This window comes from Hypanus sabinus, chromosome 1 (assembly GCF_030144855.1).
Source record: "Hypanus sabinus isolate sHypSab1 chromosome 1, sHypSab1.hap1, whole genome shotgun sequence".
Classification (NCBI taxonomy): Eukaryota; Metazoa; Chordata; class Chondrichthyes; order Myliobatiformes; family Dasyatidae; genus Hypanus; species Hypanus sabinus.
Window position 1 is genome coordinate 173712329 of NC_082706.1, and position 19415 is coordinate 173731743.

At 42.9% G+C, this 19415-nt stretch overlaps 1 protein-coding gene across 1 annotated transcript in view; it reads right to left on the bottom strand.

Moving 5' to 3' along the window:
* Positions 1-19415, bottom strand: part of ca8 (carbonic anhydrase VIII) — a 79011-nt gene that overhangs the window by 50368 nt on the left and 9228 nt on the right. Inside the window, exon 4 of the mRNA XM_059951969.1 lies at positions 12957-13081. Within this exon, the coding sequence (XP_059807952.1) occupies positions 12957-13081 (125 nt within the window). The remainder of the gene's footprint in view (positions 1-12956; positions 13082-19415) is intronic.

Here is a 19415-nt window from a genome sequence, read left to right on the forward strand (position 1 = left end):
CACTCATCTGTGACTACATCAAAGATTCAAAGGTTCATTTTACTATCAAAGCATGAATGCAGAATACAACTCTGAGATTGCCTTCTCCAGACCGTCATAAAATAGAGAAACCCATAGAAGTGATTCAAAAGTTCATTTGTTATCAAAGCATACAATTTGAAATTCTTCAGTTCTGCAGGTAGCCATGAAACCAAGAAAGAAACGAAAGGCAGCAAAATCATCAACCCCCAAATCCCTCCTCCTGCACAAACAAAATGAACAAAAACAAAACAAGAAAGATTGGGTGAAAAACACAGAATATAAAAATCTAATAAGACTGAAAAAAAAGTCTATGGTCCAAGTCCACATCAAAAATGCAGAAAACCTGGGTAACCAGGAATATTATACGCAGGTGCCATCTTGAAAGGAAAACATCAGTTTCCTCCACAACGAAAAGAAAAAGAAACCGGAACTTGCAAACCCCAAACCACCATCCCCGCCCCCCCATCAACCCTCCCTCGCACAAAAACAGATCATCGAAAATAACAAACAGAATGAACCGATATGAATGCGACTTTGATCCCATCCCAGCATGTTTACCCTGTGCAATCTTCTGGGAAGGCTGTGATGATAATAGCGTCAGCTTCATCATTTTGTGAGCCTTGTAGAGCAACTGCAATTCTCTGCTGACACCCTCCAGCAAAGACAGCTTAAATAGTCTTAAATATTTAAGTCTCAAACAATTAAGCCTTCCTTCTATGATAAGAGTGGATGCTTTAGATCATCTTAATGTTAGCGTATTTCATTTGGGAAATAAATAATGAGTCCCATCGTAGTCCATTTTGATTACTACTTTCTAAAAGAAATGAAATTGTTAGTATGGATCATCCCCTTCTAAATCCATGTGGACTTCCACTAATTCAGTCTTTGCATAAATAATTTCAAATTTACTCCAAATAAATACTTATCTTGGCTATGTGGACTAGGAGAAAGATTAAAGAGGAGTGAGCCTGCCAGTATCTGTTTTCTGAGCCTTTTGAATGGTGGCTTAATATTTGTTTTCTTTCAAAGTACTTCAAAGGTGTCCTTCAACATTTTTAATTTGCTCCACCTTTGGAGATTTTCTTGCATTGAATCCATTTAAACCTCTTGAATACTTTGATTTGACACGGCAAATATCTGGCATACCTGTTTTGGAAAGGTCACGCTGTATGAATTGGCAATCTATTGAAGTAAATCTATACGTCAGTAGTCCATGCCCTTTACTAACTATACTGTAATAGGAAGAAAGATAATTATCTTTTTCTTAGTCCTTCCACATTTTTATGCTGACTACTCTTGGCTTCTGCGAACCATTTTAAAGTAGTTAGAGTCATCTAGCACAGAAACATACCCTTTAGTCCACTGAGTCAGTGCCCATGTAAATTAATGCCACTTAATTTTCTCTACATTGTCATCAAACACCAACCACCCCACCACCACCACAAATCAAAATAGGAGGCTGCTCTATTCAAAGCAAAGTCTTTTTTCTCAGAGAGTAGTGAGGCTCTGAAATTCCCTGCCCCTGAGGGTGGGGAAGGCCAGATCATTAGATATATTTAAGGTGGAGATGGACAAATATTTGAAAAATCAGCTGGATAAATGGGTTATGTGAGGTAGCCATGTTTATAGCCAAGAAAACTATTTATTTGGCGTAAATTTGAAATTATTTGCACAAAATCTGAGTTAGTGGCAGTCAACTTATTTAGAAGGGGATGATCCATACTAACCTGTTCTATTTTTTTTTAAGTTGTAATCAAAATGGATCATGACAAATGAGTGTGAGGTATTGCATTTTGGGAAGTCAAACTAGGGTATGACTTTCACAGTGAACTATAGAGTGCGGAGGCATGCTGGGGAACAGAGATCTAGGAGTACAAGTATATAGATCCTCAAAAGTGCTGTCACCCGTAGACAGGGTGGTGAAGAAGACATACTGGCCTTCATCAGTCAGAGCACTGAGAATGGAAGCTGAACAAGACACATGTTATGTCACAACCAGAGTACCATGTACAGTTTTGGTCACCCTGTTATAGAAAGGGCAGCATTAAGCTAAAAACAGAACAAAGAAGATCTATGAGAATGCTTCCAGGGTGCAGAGGCCTGAACTCTAGAAAGAGGTTGAGCAGGCTAGGACTTTTATTCCTTGCAGGGTAAAAGACAGAAGGGTGATCTTATAGAGGTGTATGAGATCATAAGGGGCATAGACACATGAATGCACAGCCTTTTTACCAGAGAAAGAAAGTCAAGGACTAGAGCACAAAAATTTAAGGTGAGAGGGTAAAGATTTCAAAAAGAGATCGGATTGCAACTTTTTCCAAGTGAAGGGTGGTGGTTGAGGCAGGTACAATAACATTTAAAAGACATGAGGCAGGTACACAGGTAGGAAACTTTTAGAGACAATTGTGACCAGTTTAGATTTTAAATAAAACTCACTGTACAGAAATGCTCCAACAGCATGGTAAGGGATGGGCATGGACACTGGGCTGAAGGAACCAGTTACATGCTTTGCTACTCTATCACCCCGTCAATGAAATGAGGGTTGAGCAGAACTGGCAGAGAAGAGATTTGAGTCCAGCAAACATTAGCTGTGGTCACAGTGAATGAGGGGACTGGCAGCTCCTATTTTCTTGTATACCAAATTCTTTGGAATGTAGAAGGAACTGGAACACCTGGAGAAAACTCATATCATCATACAGTGTGCAAGTGCCAGAGAGCCTGATAAAAGGTCAGATTGAACTAGGGCTGCACCTGTAAGGAAGTAATTCTACTCACTGCACCTCTCTGCTAACACTTAGCAGAGTGATCACCTTCTCGTAGGACCACCCAGGAATATAGGAAATTCATGCCTGGAGTCAGAGGATGTAGGCATGATACTGTGTGAGTACTTTTTGTTACTTTTTTCCCCCAGTGTATGCTGAGAGCACTGAGACACATAACATGCTTGTGCATATTGAGATCAGGAGGGAGGTAATATCGGGTCTTTTAAAGGGCATCAAGATGGATAATACCCCAAGGCCAGATGGATATACCCAGTTATCAAAACAGGCACTTGTTTGGGTCTTGACAAAGATTTCTCCAGTAAACAGACAAAATCTGAAGGGTAGGCTATTGCTCAAGAAGGGAAATACAGATAATTACAGGCTAGAGATACTCACACCAGAGGCAGACAAACTTTTAGAAAGGATCAAAGTTCAAATTGAATTTATTATTGAAGTACATATATGCCACCATATACAACTGTGAGATTCATGTGGGCATACTCAATAAATCTATAGAATAATAACCATAATAGAAACACTGAAAGACCACACCAACTTGGGCATTCAATCAGTGTGCAAAAGGTAACAAATAGCGCAAATACAATATGAAAGAAAAAATAATAAATAAAGAGATAGATAGATAGATATATAAATAAATAAAGCGAGCAAGCAATAAATATCAAGAAAATAAAGAGTCCCTAAAAGTGAGTCCATTGCCTACAGGAACATTTCAATGAAGTTGAGTGAAGTTATCCCCTTTGGTTCAAGAGCCTGATGCCTGAGAGGTAATAACTGTTCCTGAACCTGGTGGTGGGAGTCCTGAGGTTCCTGTACCATCATCCTGATGGCAGCAGTGAGAAGAGCGCATGGCCTGGGTGGAGGGGATCCCTGATGATGGATGCTACTTTCCTGCAACAGAGATTGGTATAGATGTGCTCAATCGTGGGGAGGGCTTTACCCATAATATCCACTACTTTTGAAATGTTTTTCATTCAAGTGCATTGGTGTTTCCATACCAGGCTGTGATGCAGCCAGTTAATATACTCTCCACTACACACCTACAGAAGTTTGTCAAAGTGTCGCTGAATCTCTGCAAACTCCTATGGAGGTAGAGGAACTGCTAAGCTTTCTTCATAATTGCACAGTGTGCTGGGTCCAGGAACAGTCATCCAAAATATTAACTCTGAGGAATTTAAAGTTGCAGACCCTCTCCACCTCTGATTCTCCAATGAGGACTAAATCATAGACCTCTGTTTCCTTCTTCTGAAGTCAATAATCAGCTCCTTGGTCTTGCTGACATTGAGTAAGAGGCTGTTGTTATGGCACCAGTTGGTCAGATTTTCAACTTCTCTCCTATATACTGATTCATCACCATCTTTGATATAGCCAACAGCAGTGTGTTGTCAGCAAACTTGAATATGGCTTTGGAGCTGTGCCTAGCCACACAGAAATGTATGTAAAGCAGGTAGAGCAGGGGGCTGAGCACACAGCCTTGCAGTGTACCTATGCCTTTTACGTGCATTTTGAAAAACATGGCCTGATTAAGGACAATCAGAATGGCCTTGCACAGGCTCTTACAAACCATAATGAATTTTAAGGTACTGAAATTGGTAGATGGGAGGGGTGATGGTTACCGGATGTTGTATACATGAATTTTACTAAGGCATTAATCAAGATCCCTCATGGTAGGCTGAAACATGGGATCCAATGGTGACTTCCCCATTGAAGACAGTGGAAGGGTGTTATTCTGGCTGGAGGTCCATGACCTGTGGTATTCGGTGCTAAGGCTATAATTATTAACAATGTATATAATGTTAGTATGTTACCAATCTATGACTTGGATAACACTGTTGACGAGTGTTTTTGCAGATAACACAAATATTGGTGGAGAAGTGCAAAGAACTATTGAAGAACTATTGAGAAGTGCAAAGAACTATTGAAGAACACAGCAAGATATAAATTAGTCAGAGGTTGAGTTCAAGAGCCACGAGATACTGTTTTGCAGTTCTATAAAATCCTGGTTAGACCACACTTGGAGTATTGTGTTCACTTCTGGTCACCTTATTCTAGGAAGGAGGTGGAAGCTTCAGAGATGGGGCAGAGATTTCCAGGATACTGCCTGGTTTGGAGACAATGTCTTATGAGGACAGGTTGAGCGAACTAAGAGCTTGCTATGTGGGGGTGGGGGGGTGGTGACTGATGTTAGAGTAGGTTAAGAGGTTAGCACAAAGGGCCAAAGGAACCAAAACCATGTTTACAAAAGATGAAAGCCTTTCTGAATACATTGCAGAACTGTGCATGCTTTCCCAGTACTGTGTCTTTAGAGATGGACTTTCTGATGCATTAAGGGACAGGCACTGTCAAAGCACTCAAAAGAGGCTACTGTCAGAAAGAGACCTAATCTTAGAACAAACATTGACTATTGCAATATCATTAGAGACTGCAGCAAAGGATGCAACAGAACTACAGAAAAGGAGTTAGATGTGAAGTACACAAAATGTCCCTGACTGGTGCAAAAAGCCAAAGATGTTATCAATGTGACAAATCCTCCCATGTTGCAAATGACTGTAGCTTCAAAGAAAAAGTCTGCAGAAAGAGGCACAGACAAGGTCACATGGAGAGAGTGTGAAGACAGACAAAAGTACCACCAAGTGAAAAGTCTCAAACACAAAACTAGGCAAATGTGTAAACTTACCGACTGTAAAACAGAATCAGACAACGTAGAGTCTGACAAAGGTGAACTGTCATGCCTCGAACTGCATAGTATAACTGAAGCAGATCACAAAATCATCTAGAGCACAACAGATATGTCCAGTGTAAAACTGAAAATGGAGTTTTGTCCATAACTACAGAGGCTCACTACAACAGATAGTTTTCTAAGATACCATTTTAGGAGACCTCAGTGTTGCTAAAAAATAGTCTCCCCAAAGGCAAACTGAAAGTAAATGTGATGTATGGATGTCAGTACTTTTCAGACATGATTGTTGAGAAAAATACAACTAAATTGGCACTCAATCAAAGCTTTCAGTGAATCAACAGGCAACAGTAGCCCAAATGGTAGCACTAACCGGAGACTGGCACAGCTGCTTAACGCTAATGAGAAGATGCTTGAGAAGGGGATTGGTAAACTCAAAGAAATTAAGGCCAGAATTGAACTGCATGAAACAGCAACACCAATATTCCATGAAGTGTGTCTCGTGCCTTATGCACTACGTCCTAAAGTACACGCTGAGCATCAGAGTTTGGAGGCATGTGGAATTCGTTCCCAGGTTGAGTGGAGTGATTGGGTCATGCCCACTGTCCCGGTGATCAAGAAAGGGAAGGGCAGAGGTGTTCGCATCTGTGGGGATTTCAGTGAGAGTCAACCCAGTTGCTGTGTACTGTGCAGTATCCCCTGCCACGAATAGAAGACTTTTTTGCATCTTTGGCAGGTGGGAAGAGGTTTTCAAAGATTGATTTGTCACAAGCCTATCTGCAAGTGGAGACTGAGGAGTCACGTTGTTCCTACAATCAACACTCTGAAGGGACTATTCCAGTGTAATTGTCTTGCCTTTGACATCGCATCAGCTCCAGCAATTTGACAAAGAGCAATGGACCAAGTGCTCCAAGATATCCCAGGAACACAACGTTACCTTAATGTCAGCATTGTGACCAGCAAGGATGAAGAAGAGCACCTCCAGAGCTCTGGTAAAGTGCTTACCAGGCTGAGTGAGTGTAGTCTGTGTGCAAAGAGAGTGAAATGTGAGCTTGTCAAGAATGTAATCTCATATTGTAGATGTCATTGTCAAGCATGGCTTACATAAGGCACAAGAGAAGACTGAATCAGTGCTACACGCACCCAAACCTGACAATGTGTCACAACCTGGGTGATGCACCATCAAAAACTATCCAAGACATGAGGCAAGATATTGGCTTTTATTGACTGGAAGAAAGAACAAGCAGCAATTGACCACCATGCTACATCCTGGAGACGGAGAGGCAGGGCTCAGGCCCCAATCGCCTTTATACTGGGGTCTGTGGGAGGAGCCACAGGAGCAGTCAGCAGGGGGCATATCCAGACAGGTGTATGTAGTTCACCACATTCACCCCCCCCCTTTGTTTTAAAAGAGAGTCCCCATGGGGCGAAGTTTCTGACAAGTATATTTACAGGTTAAGTCTATCAGGCGGTCGAATCTGTCGCTGCGATCTACGTAGCACCGGCTGTGATTGCACAGGTGCCGGTGGTGATTGCACCGGAGACGGTGGTTGTACTGGTTTCAGCCTAACTGGAGGTGTCAGCCCACTAGGCATCAGTGATCCCTCGGGTGGCAAAGATCTGCATGGAGGGCGTATAGCTGGTCGAGCTGTGCGCTGGTACACGCTCCCTGGGATAGGGCATCAGGGGGCTCATTGAGCCTTCCAGGCTGGTACAGGATATCATAGTTGTAGATGGAGAGTTCTATTCTCCACCGCAAAATTTTATCATTTTTGATTTTGCCCCGCTGTTGGTTGCTGAACATGAACGCAACTGAGCGCTGGTCGGTCAGCAAGGTGAACCTTTTGCCTGCGAGATAGTGCTTCCAGTGCCTAATAACTTTCACTATGGCCTGGGCTTCTTTCTGCACCGCGGTGTGCCGAATTTCAGGGCCTTGAAAGGTACGAGAAAAGAATGCTACTGGCCTGCCTGCCTGATTGAGGGTATCAGCCAGCGCGAAGTCGAAGGCAGCACACTCTACTTGGAAGGGAATGGCCTCGTCCACCGCATGCATCGTTGCTTTGGCAATGTCCCCTTTAATGCGGCTGAAGGCTGCGCGGGCCTCGGCAGAGAGGGGAAATGTGGTAGACTTGACCAGGGGGCGGGCCTTGTCTACATAATGGGGGACCCATTGGGCGTAATAGGAAAAGAAGCCCATGCACCGTCTGAGGGCTTTGAGGGTGGTGGGAAGACGGAGTTCTAACAGGGGGCGCATACGGTCGGGATCAGGGCCAATGACCCCGTTCTCCACGACATACCCAAGGATAGCGAGTCGGGTGGTTCCGAAGACTTGTCCTTATTATAAGTAAGGTTCAGGGCTTTGGCCACTTGGAAAAATCGTTGGAGGTTGGCGTTGTGATCCGTCGAGTCGTGACCACAGATGGTGATATTATCCAGATAGGGAAATGTGGCCTTCAGTTGGCACTGGTCCACCATCCGGTCCATTTCCCTCTGGAAGACAGAGACACCATTTGTGACACCGAAGGGGACGCACAGGAAGTGATAGAGCCTGCCGCCCGCCTCAAAGGCAGTGTAGGGGCGGTCCTCCGGGCAGATGGGGAGCTGGTGATAAGCGGATTTCAGATCTATTCGCGAGTACACCTTGTACTGAGCTATCTGGTTGACCATATCCATGATGCGGGGTAGGGGGTACGCGTCAAGCTGCGTGAACCTATTGATGGTCTGGCTATAGTCCATGACCATCCTATTTTTCTGTCCGGTCCGGACAACAACCACCTGGGCCCTCCAAGGACTTGTGCTTGGCTCAATGATCCCCTCCCTGAGCAGCTGCTGCACCTCTGACTGAATGAAGGCCCTGTCCCCCGCGCTGTACCTCCTGCTTTTAGTTGCCACAGGTTTACAGTCGGGGGTCAGGTTGGTGAACAGCGGTGGGGGAGGGATCTTGAGGGTGGAGAGGCTGCAAGTGGTGTCAGTAGCGCAGCTGTCGGCATGGTGCTGGGTGGGATGTGTGGGTCGGTGTGTGTATGCGGTCAGTAGCGGGGTATGTGATGAAGTCCCACAAAACTGAGGATCCCTGACAGTGAGTGGTGGGAGGAGCCCATCATATGCCATAGTCACACTTTCGAGGTGGCTCTGGAAGTCCAGCCCCAATAGCACAGGCGCGCACAGTTGAGGCATGACCAATAGCACAAAGTCCCGATATTCTGTGGCCTGCACCACCAATGTCACTACACAACCCCCCCCCCCCCCCCCCGGATGTCTGTGGAATATGACCCAGAAGCCAAGGTGACCCTCTGGCTTACCGGCCGTGTCACGAGTCCGCAGCATTGCCCCGTGTCTGGGTCAATAAAACTCTCAGTGCTGCCCGTGTCAAACAGGCAGCTAGTCCTGTGCCCCTCCACCAGGATGTCCATCATTGACCTTGCAAGCTGGTGTGGGACGCTTTGGTCGAGGGTTACGGAGGTCAGAGTTGAACCGCCGTCTTGGTGCCCATGAAGCACCGGTGAGTCGGGGGCGGGGCGAGTTGGTGCTGACAAAGATGGCCGCCCCCATCCGGGCATGCAAGATAGCGGCCCCCATGCCTCGCACGAGGCGGGCAGGCAAGATGGTGGCCCCCATGCCTCGCACGAGGCGGGTAGGCAAGATGGCAGCCCCCATGCCTCACATGCAGCGCTGCCCAACCCCACCCGTGGTTCAGACTTACAGACCTTGGTGAAATGGCCCTTCTTCCCGCAGCTGGAGCAGGTCGCTCCTCGGGCCGGGCAGCGTTTTCGGGGGTGCTTTTCGACTCCACAGAAGTAACACTGTGTGGACTTGCAACTGGCAGCAGCTGTGATCGGTTTCGGGGAGTTTGTGGACTCATGACTGGCAGCAGTGGCGGTGAATTCGCTCGCGGGTGAAGGGATCCGAGGTGTCCACGGGACCGGCGGGGGATCGCGCGGCTGGACAGCGTCAGCGTTGTGCAGAGCAGACTCCAGCGTATCGGCCATCTCGATCGCCAAGCATAAGGTAAGATCGGCATTTTCCAGCAGCCGCTGGCGCACGTACACTGACCTGATTCCCGTAACGAAGGCATCTCGTACTAGCAGCTCCGCATGTTGTTCCGCCGTCAGACCTTTGCGGTTGCAAGCTCGCACGAGTGTCTGCAGGACTCGGAGAAACTCGGCGCTCGACTCGTCGGGTCGCTGCCGCCGCATTGCTAAGCGATGTCTTGCGTAGACGGTGTTCACCGGCCGCAGGTATTGTCTTTTGAGGGCGTCCAGTGCCCCTTCGTAGGCCGGCAGGTCCCTGATAAGTGAGTAAACTTTCGGGATGACTCTCGAGAGGAGAATTCTGTGCATAATAGTGGGCTCAGTCGCACGAACCTCCTCCAAGTATGATTGGAAGCGTCCAAGCCAGAGTTCAAAGGCAAGAGCTGCTTCTAATTTTTGGGGCTCCAAGTCTAATTTTTCCAGATGTAAAATACTTTCCATGTTTTAAAACTTCCAGTCAATAAAATTGATGCACCATCAATAACTCTCCGAGACGTGAGACCAGATATTGGCTTTTATTGACTAGAAGAAAGAACAAGCAGCAATTGACCACCATGCTACATCCTGGAGACTGAGAGGCAGGGCTCAGGCCTCAATCGCCTTTATACCGGGGTCAGTGGGAGGAGCCACAGTAGCAGTCAGCGGGGGGTGGGGGGGCAGGTCCAGACAGGACCTGTTCACCACACTGGGTCATACTTGGGCCTTGTAAACTGCTACCACCAGCTTTTCCCCAAACATTACTACAGTGCTGCGTCCATTGAACACATTGTTATAGACAGAATCAAATTGGGAATGGTCAGAAAGATGTGAAAGACCATTCAGGAAACAAAGAGATTAATATAATCCAATGAACTGCTCACCCATTATGACCCATCCCTGTCCATCTGGCTGGTGTATGATGCGACCCTTATGGCACTTTGTAACCCATTATGACAGATGGATCTGAACGCCTGATTGTGTTTGCTTCATGATCACTGATGAACACTAAACGCAACTATGCGCAGATTGACCAAGGGGCCCTGGTCTAGTTTGGGGAATAAAGAAGTTCTACCACTACCACAATGGACAGAAGTTTATGCTAGTGACAAATCATTAGCCCTTTGTGTCTATTTTCAATCTCAGGAAGGGAATTCCAGTGATGACTGCTACCCAGTTACAACATTGGGCACTGTTCCTAGGAGCCCACTCATATGACATAAAGTTCAAGGGCACCAATCAACACATCAATGGTGATGGCTTGTCACATCATCCACTACTGACAACTGAACAAGACAAGTCTTCATACTGTGACCCAGCAGAAGTGTTCCACACACAATTGGAGGGCTCGTCGCCAGTAACAAGTTCTGAAATACAGAGGGAAACAATAAATGGCCCAACGTTGTCAAAGGTCTATGAAATCACCATATAAGGATGGCCAGCTCATGGTAACCCTATGTATCTAGAGTGCTCAGCGAGGTGAGACCAACTGTCAATACGTCAGATCTCATGTTGTGGTTCCCTCTAAACTGTCCACCAGGGCGTTGAAAGATCTGCATGAAAGATCTGCATCCGGGTACAGCTAAGTCGAAGAGTCTTAACTGGAGCTATGTGTAGTGGCCGGGAATAAATAAACAGATTGAAGACTAGGCTAAAACCTGCTCTGGATGCCAAAAAGTTCAAAACGCACTCCCACAGGTACCATTACACCAGTGACTGCGGCTGTCATCTCCATGGCAAAGAGCACACATTGATTTTCCTGGGCCATTCGTTGGCTCCATGTTTCTGATTGCTCATTTGAAGCGGGTAGAGGTTATACCAATGAAGTCAACCATCTCAGCAAAGGCTGTCTTCAAGGACGATCTTCACCAGAAACAGCTTATCAGGACAAATTGTGAGTGACAACGGACCACAATACACGTCAGAAGTTCAACTGTTCATGAAAAAAAATGGCATCTGACACCTCACCACCCAGCAACAAATGGGTTGGAAGGTTTATCCAAACCTTTAAGAAGTACATTAAAGCAATGGAAAAGGAGGACATTTCTCTACTGCACAAGGTGACAACTTCCTTTTTTGTGAATCGGAACTCTGTTCATGTGACGACAAATCAAACACCTGCAATACTGTTCGTGAACAGGAATTTGAGATCTCACATAGACCTCCTGAAACCAGATCTATGGAGGGAAGTGCAGAATAAACAGTTCAGCTAGTTGCCCAGTGAAGATGCAAGGAACTTCGAGATTGGACAAGAAGTCTTAGCACGTGATTACCAAGAAGACGAGTGGACACCTGGTAGGATAGCTACAAGAAGTGGAGCACTGATGTGCACAGTGGATGTTGGAGATCAGACATGGAGACGTCATGTGGACCAGATACTGAATGCTCAACCAAAGAACACACCTGAGTCAATTACATCCAACAAGACATTACAGTTACCAGAGCAAACATGAGGAAATCTGCAATAGTAAGAGATTTGAGATTTGAAAGAGATTTCAAATCTCTTACTGTCTTTCCTTTCGGTTAGTCCTGACGAAGGGTCACGGCCCAAAACGTCAACAGCGCTTCTTCCTATAGATGCTGCCTGGCCTGCTGTGTTCTACCAGCATTTTGTGTGTGTTACAGTTACCAGACTTTACAGTGACGATCATGTCACTGACAGCAACATGACACAGGAAACCAAGAACATAGTTTTAGCAAGACAGCTACCAAACCTGATGCCTTTCCCAGGGTCCAGAGGCACAACGAGAATTTTATCATTGACAAGGCACCTGGCAAACTTGATGCCACTCAACAGGTTCAGTGGCGCTATCCCGACAGAAACAGAACGCTACCCAAAAGACTGAACCTTTGGAAATGTGAAGTTAGTTATGGACTGTTAGTATGGAAGCATGTTTATTTGGAATATGGGTTTATGAAAGGGAAATGTAATGTTTTGTACATATACAGTTTTATGTTGTATTAATCTACATTTCCAGGCTGCCTCCAACATAATGCAAAGCTATTCAGGATGCAGCGTCCAGTTTCTCACTACCAACTGAAAAATACATTGCAAAACACTAAAAGAAGTATTAATCCAAATAACGCACATGAAATGCTGGAGGAACTCAGCAGGTCAGGCAGCAAAGAAAAAGAATAAAGAATCCTGATGAAATCCTGCTGTCCGTTCACTCTTTTCCATGGATGCTGCCTGACCTGCTGAGTTCCTCCAGAATTTTGAATGTTCTTTGGATTTCCAGCACCTGCAGATTTTCTCATGCTTATTAATCCAAATATTCTTTTGAGCCACTTGGTAAGGACCGCACAATGAGTGTCAACAATCAAAAGAAAATTAACTGTATATTATAATGTACCAAACTTCTTTTCAGGAAGAGGCAGTATTTCTTATTTTTGGCTGCAAAGAAATAGACTTCTGAAATAGTAAACTCAATTGCACAAACAATTCACAAATATCCTTTTTGGTGTAGCACCTACCTCCATAGGAAATGCTTTAAAATTAACCGTATGCTCAGAACCACGCTGGTTCTCTTTACCCCAGTGAAATCGAACTTCATGCAATTCATATTCATGATTTCCAAGCAATGGACCGCCAGTCAAAACTGCAATAGAAAAGTAATTTAAAATAAAATGCAGCTTTAATTTGCAGTTAAGTTGTTTGGACACATTTGGTGAGAAATGCAGTTGCATCATTCTCCATTTTTGCTCATCTTATTCATGAGGTCTCTGTGGGTTTGAAAACCCCAGCTGGAAAGTTGACATCTATTTTTGTATTACACGAGAAAGAACAGCTTTATTAGGTGCATTGCCTCAGAGGCACCCATGAGGTAATTTTATCCAAATTACAGGTGCTAACCTCAAATGAGTGAATATCTATAGTACACCCAAAAGGTTATTTTGCAGGTAGAGTCGGTGGTGAGGAAAGTAAATGCAATGATAGCATTCATTTCAAGAGGTCTAGAATACAAGAGCAGGGATGTGATGCTGAGGCTTTATAAGGCACTGGTGAGGCCTCACCTTGAGTTTTGTGTAGAGTTTTGGGCCCCTCATCTTTGAAAAAATGTGCTGGCATTGGAGAGGGTTCAGAGGAGGTTCACAAGGATGATTCTGGGAACAAAAGGGTTATCATATGAGGAAAGTTTGATAGCTCTGGGTCTGTACTTGCTCGAATTCAGAAGGATGAAGAGGGATCTCATTGAAACCTTTTGAATGTTGAAAGGCCTAGACAGAGTAAATGTGGAAAGGAAGTTTCCCATGGTGATGGAGTTTAGGACAAGAGGGCACAGCCTCAGGATAGAGGGGCAACCATTTAAAATAAAGATATGGAGAAATTTCTTTAGTCAGAGGATGGTGAATTTGTGGAATTATTATGTCAGGCAGCTGTGGAGGCCAGGTCATTCTGTGTATTTAAGGCAGAGTTTGATAGTTCTTGATTGGACAAGGCATCAGAGGTTATGGGGAGAAGGCTTGGGAGTGGGGCTGAGGAAAGGAAAAAAGAATCAGCCACGATTAAATGGTGGTGCAGACTCGATGGGCCAAATAGCCTAATTCTGCTCCTATGAGCAGAATTCTCCTCTTATAGTATTGTACCAGAAGTTTGCTCCAGAGTTTGCATATAAATTACAGACCCACCATCATATAAAACACCATATAAACTTATTTTGATGTCATTAATGGAAAATACTAATGCTTATATGGCTTCTGTGGGTTTGCAAACTAGAAAGTTGAGGCCTGCTTCTGCATTGAGAGACCACAACCTTATCTGATGTATTGCCAATGAGGCATTCGTTATTTTCCCCAAGTATATCTCCATTAAATTGTTTTCTTAACGTTAACTCTACCCTTTTATTCCAATTTCTTCCCCCACTTCAAAGTTTACAACCCAAACCTCCTCTCTCCCAAATTCCAATTATTCCTCCAATTCAGTACAGCCAATCCCTATCACAGACTCAGGTATTTTTTCCCCAAAGAACTCACTTTCTGGTTTATCATCCTTAATGACCAACCACCAATCTATTCTTCAATTCCATTCCATTTCTCCATATAGTCTAAATCTCTCCCCACTCCACACCCAATCCCTGTCAAACCCTCGCCCAAGGTTATGGATGCATCAAGTTCATCCTTGATTTCTGAAACAGCAGAACTATAAGAGAATATAACATTGTTTGCAATCAGTGCAAGATCTTTTCTTAAGCCTTGAGTGCAATAGCAATTTCTCTAAACAAAGCTTTGCACAAAATAGATGTACAACTCGAAAAACACGCTTAAGACTCATTTTTAGGACAACTTAGAATTTCTAAGTGACTAACTTTTACATATTTATCCCAAGTTTATTTACACTACGCCCACTAATAGTAAAATATTTATAAAGAATTTTAAATTTGAACGGAATACACTAAAAGCTGCTCACAGAAACAAAACTTCAGTTTTCTTTTTCAGGCCATAAAGTGACCTAGAAACAAAGCTTTGAATCTATCATTGAAAAGTTAAGTCTCTACATTCATCAGTAATAGAGTTAAAAATAGTGTGTTAATTGAGTGCATTAAAACCCAAATATGACAAAAGACCATGCAATTAATTATAGATTTTAAAATTTAAATTACACAGCACTTTCCTCGTTAAGTATACAAAAATTTATAAAAGCCTGAACAAATTATCTTCTAGGTTGACATGTCCTACTTGAATCGATGTGGTTCTTTTTTTGTGACACATCATAACGAGAATTCTTATGGGATAACTCAATATGGATCATAAACTAGGTGAATTATTTTTGTTCAACTTGGAGCATACTGAAATGATTCCTTATCTGACCTTGTCACAATTAATCATCAGCTAATTACAAGTGGTGGGTGAAGCTACCCTGGACCTATTACACTTGATCCTCCTTCGGGGCACCATATTTTCGGAACCATTTGTTTCCCAAAGATGTATCAAATTAAAGCACTTTGTGTTGCTAAAGAAATCATTTATTTTTTGATAGGGAAACAAGAGTTCTGGCCAATAGTTATCCAATAATTAACAGCAAGTAGCATAAATGATGTTATCACAATGTAGATTTTAGGGATTATGCACAAATTGGTTGCCATTTTTGTCAAAGTAATATCAATCACTCTTCATGCTTCGGTACATCTTGGCAAAGTATAACTGAGAAGCTGAATGAATAAAACTGAATCCCAGGTAGATTTTGGTTTGATGAGAAACTACTCTATTCTCACAAGACTGCTGTTATTAATGGCAGTAATTCTGCAAAGGAACAACTGGAAAATTCCCGAAGGTATAGAATAAGGCTATTGCTTCTCAAAGTCTTCACTAAAATTAAGAAATACAGAACATGTTAGAACATTAAAAAAGACAATTAAATGATGGAATGACTCAGGCAGAATAGGGAAAACTGCTTCAGACTTGTCATAGTGACATTACTTACAAAAGTTATCAAGACGTGTATATACTATTCAAGGTTGAGTGCTCCAGGCTCATGACCAGAAGCGCATGTATCACGGAGTGTCACAGAATAATACCAAGAATGTATTTGGATAAATTAGCACTCCAATCCAAATGTTGGCATTTTGGATTGCATTGAAAGATTGTGCTGCTTTGCAAAAATACTAGATAATTAATCTAGATCTGTACAATTATGTGAAGATGCACATTTTTTAATAAGAGTTGACAAGTATATTTGTAAATATTGATTTCATAAGAGGGTGGGCTATAGTACAGGCAACTACAATATTACAATGGTGGAGGGGGGATTTGCACAAACTGTTCAAATTGCGTTTTCAGTAACGTGAAGCTGGACAATCAGCACATGCTTCAAGAAACACAAGCTGAAATTAATTTTGTGCTTATATATTTTCTTCCTTGGACGAACTCAAAGTTCAAATTTTATTCCAGTGTGTATCTCAAGTTTACTCAAATAGCCCTAGCACAAGCATTTGCTGTATGAGAAGGTCAAAGTCCTATAACTCATTCATTCTTAATTAGCCAAAATCAGGATAGACAACAATGGAAGAATTAACAACAGAAATTGCTGAATATCTTTAAAAGGTCAAGCAACATCTTTCACCCTTACCTGAAAGAAATAAAATTATTTTAATATTGTTTCGCTCTCCACAGATGTTAATTGACCTATTATCTGCACTTTGTTTGAAAATCTATTTGTAGATTTTGTATAGTTTGATTTTGTGAATGATAATTTTGCTTTTGATAGCCAGAGTAGATTTTTTTGTACATTACAGTTATTATCTTTGAAGCCTCATGGATGAAAATAATTCCTTTTTCCTATACTTCACCACCCACTAAATACTTTTCATTGTAAAATTGGCAATTATGCAAAGCAGGACATTCCTCTATCATTCACTATACCTAGCATACTATTTTATTTACAATATATACATTATGTCAATATGTCATTACTTCTTCCATGAGCATAATGACAGTCCAAATATTTATATAGGGTCTAGAACTCCTTTGTGCTTTAGCAGCAAGATACTGGATAATCTTTAGTGGCTACAACAAGCTTGAGCATGTCCTTCTGCATGTTGGAGTATACCAGTCTCTAGCATTGGTCAAAAACAAGTCCTTTTACTCAAAGACCACCAAGGTTTGGACAGAATATAGCGCATCTCCCAGCCAGAATCAATGGTTTCCTCAGTACATATCCAACAGAGCTCCATATTCAGCAGCATCTCAGGATAAACCTCAACATCCTTCTCTAGATGTCGTTAAAAAGCACACTTTAGAAGGGAGGTGGACAATGGTGCAATCCACTCTGCAGCAATGTTGAGGACAACATGCACTAAGATGGGGAATCAGCTTGTAGATGAAGAATCTGATGGAGAACACCAAGCACTGGTCAAGTGATCTATGCTTATTTGAAAGTTTTGGTGATAAGGCATTCTGCTTTAATAGTCTGATCAAGGAACCACCTTTTCTCAGATGGCATTAAGAACATTCCATGTTGACGTAGCATTACAATGAAGGCATGACAGTGCCTCTACTTTCTTAAAGGTTTGCACAGATTTGGCATGACATCTAAACTTCTTTAGATGCACAGTGCAGAATATCCTGACTGATTGCATCACAACCTGGTATGGAAACACCAATGCCCAAGAACAGAACAGACAGTAAAAAGTGGTGGATGTCCAACACAGGAAAAGCTTTCCCCACCACAGCACAACCACAAAGAGCACTGCCTCAGGAGAGCTGTAGGATCCTGTACCTCCACCATGTTCAGTAACAGTTCTTCCATCAAACTCCTGAACCAGCATTGATAATTTAGACTTTAAGATATAGGAGCAAAACTGAGCTATTCAATGAATCGAATCTACTCTGCCATGCAATCATGCTTTATTTATTATTCCTCCAACCCCCATTCTCCTGCCCTATCCCCATAACCTTTGATGCCCTTACTAATCAAGAACCTAATAACCTCCACTTTAAATATGCCCAATGACTTGGCTCCGACTGTGGCAATCAGTTCCACAGATTCATTATCCTCTGACTAAAGAAATTCATCCTCATCTCTGTTCTAAAGAGATCTTCCTCTATTCTGAGGTTGAACCTTCTGGTCTTAGACTCCCCCAATAAAGGAATCATCCTCTCCACATCCACTCTATCTAGGCCTTTCAATTTTGATAGCTTTTCAAGAGATCACTTCTCATTCTTCTAAGCTCCAGTGAGTGCAGGCCCTGAGCCATCAAACACTCCTCTGATGTTAATCCTTTCATTTCTGGGATCATTCTTGTGAACTTCTTTATACCTTCTCCAATACCAGCTCATCCTTTCTTAGATAAGGGGTACAAAATCCCTCACAATACTCCAAGTGCAATCTGACTAATGCCCTAAAGCCTCAGCAATACATCTTCGCTTTTATATTCTAGTCCTCACCTAACATTGCATTTGCTTTTCTCACCACCAACCTAACCTGCAAGTTAACCTTTAGGGAATCCTGCACGAGGATTCCCACGTCCCTTTGTGTCTCAGATTTCTAAATTTTCTCCCCATTTAGAAAATAATCTACACCTTTATTCCTTCTACCAAAGCGCATGACCACACACTCACATGCGATATACTCCTGCCGTCACTTGTTTGTCCATTTTCCTAAACTACGTCCATCTGCAGGCTCTCTACTTCCTCAACATTACCTACTCCTCCACCAACCTTCGTTCATCTGCAAACTTGGTTGTAAAGCTCTCAACTTCATCATCCAAATCATTGACATATAATGTGAAAAGAAGCCATCATTACACCGATCTCTGTGGAACATCACCATTAGCTAACAGCCAACCAGAAAACTCCACTCTCTGCCTCCTGCCAGTCAGCCAGTCTTTGATCCATGCTAGTATCTTTCCTGTAATACCATCAGGCTTTATCTAGCTTAGAAGACTCATGTGCAGCACTTTGTCAAAGGCCTTCTGAAAATTCAAATAAACAACATCTATTTCACTCACCTCAACAATGAAATGACTCCATAAGCTATGGACTCTCAGGGACTCTACAAACCATTTTCTCAGTATGATTTATTTATTATTAGTAGTCCCTTTTTGTATTTGCACAGTTTGTGGTCTTTTGCACATTGGCTGGTTGTCAGTCTTTGTGTGGAACTTTTCATTGATTCTATTGTATTTCTTTGTTCTGCTGTGAATGCCTGCAAGAAAATGAATCTTGGAGTAGTATATGGTGACATATATGTACTTTGATAATAAACTTACTTCGTGCTCTGACTTTTGTTGTCAAATATTTTCCTGTTCAGGTTGATCTCTATGAGGCTCAAGTGGAATGCACAGTGTATATAAATGGAATATTTCATGGCACCTTAGCCAGCTCCATCCTTCTCAACACTGGACAAGTTGCATTGTATGAGGTACGATGCTTATAAAAACAGCATCTACACGCAGCCACACATATAGATGGCATGAGAAAGAGGGTTCCTCCTTC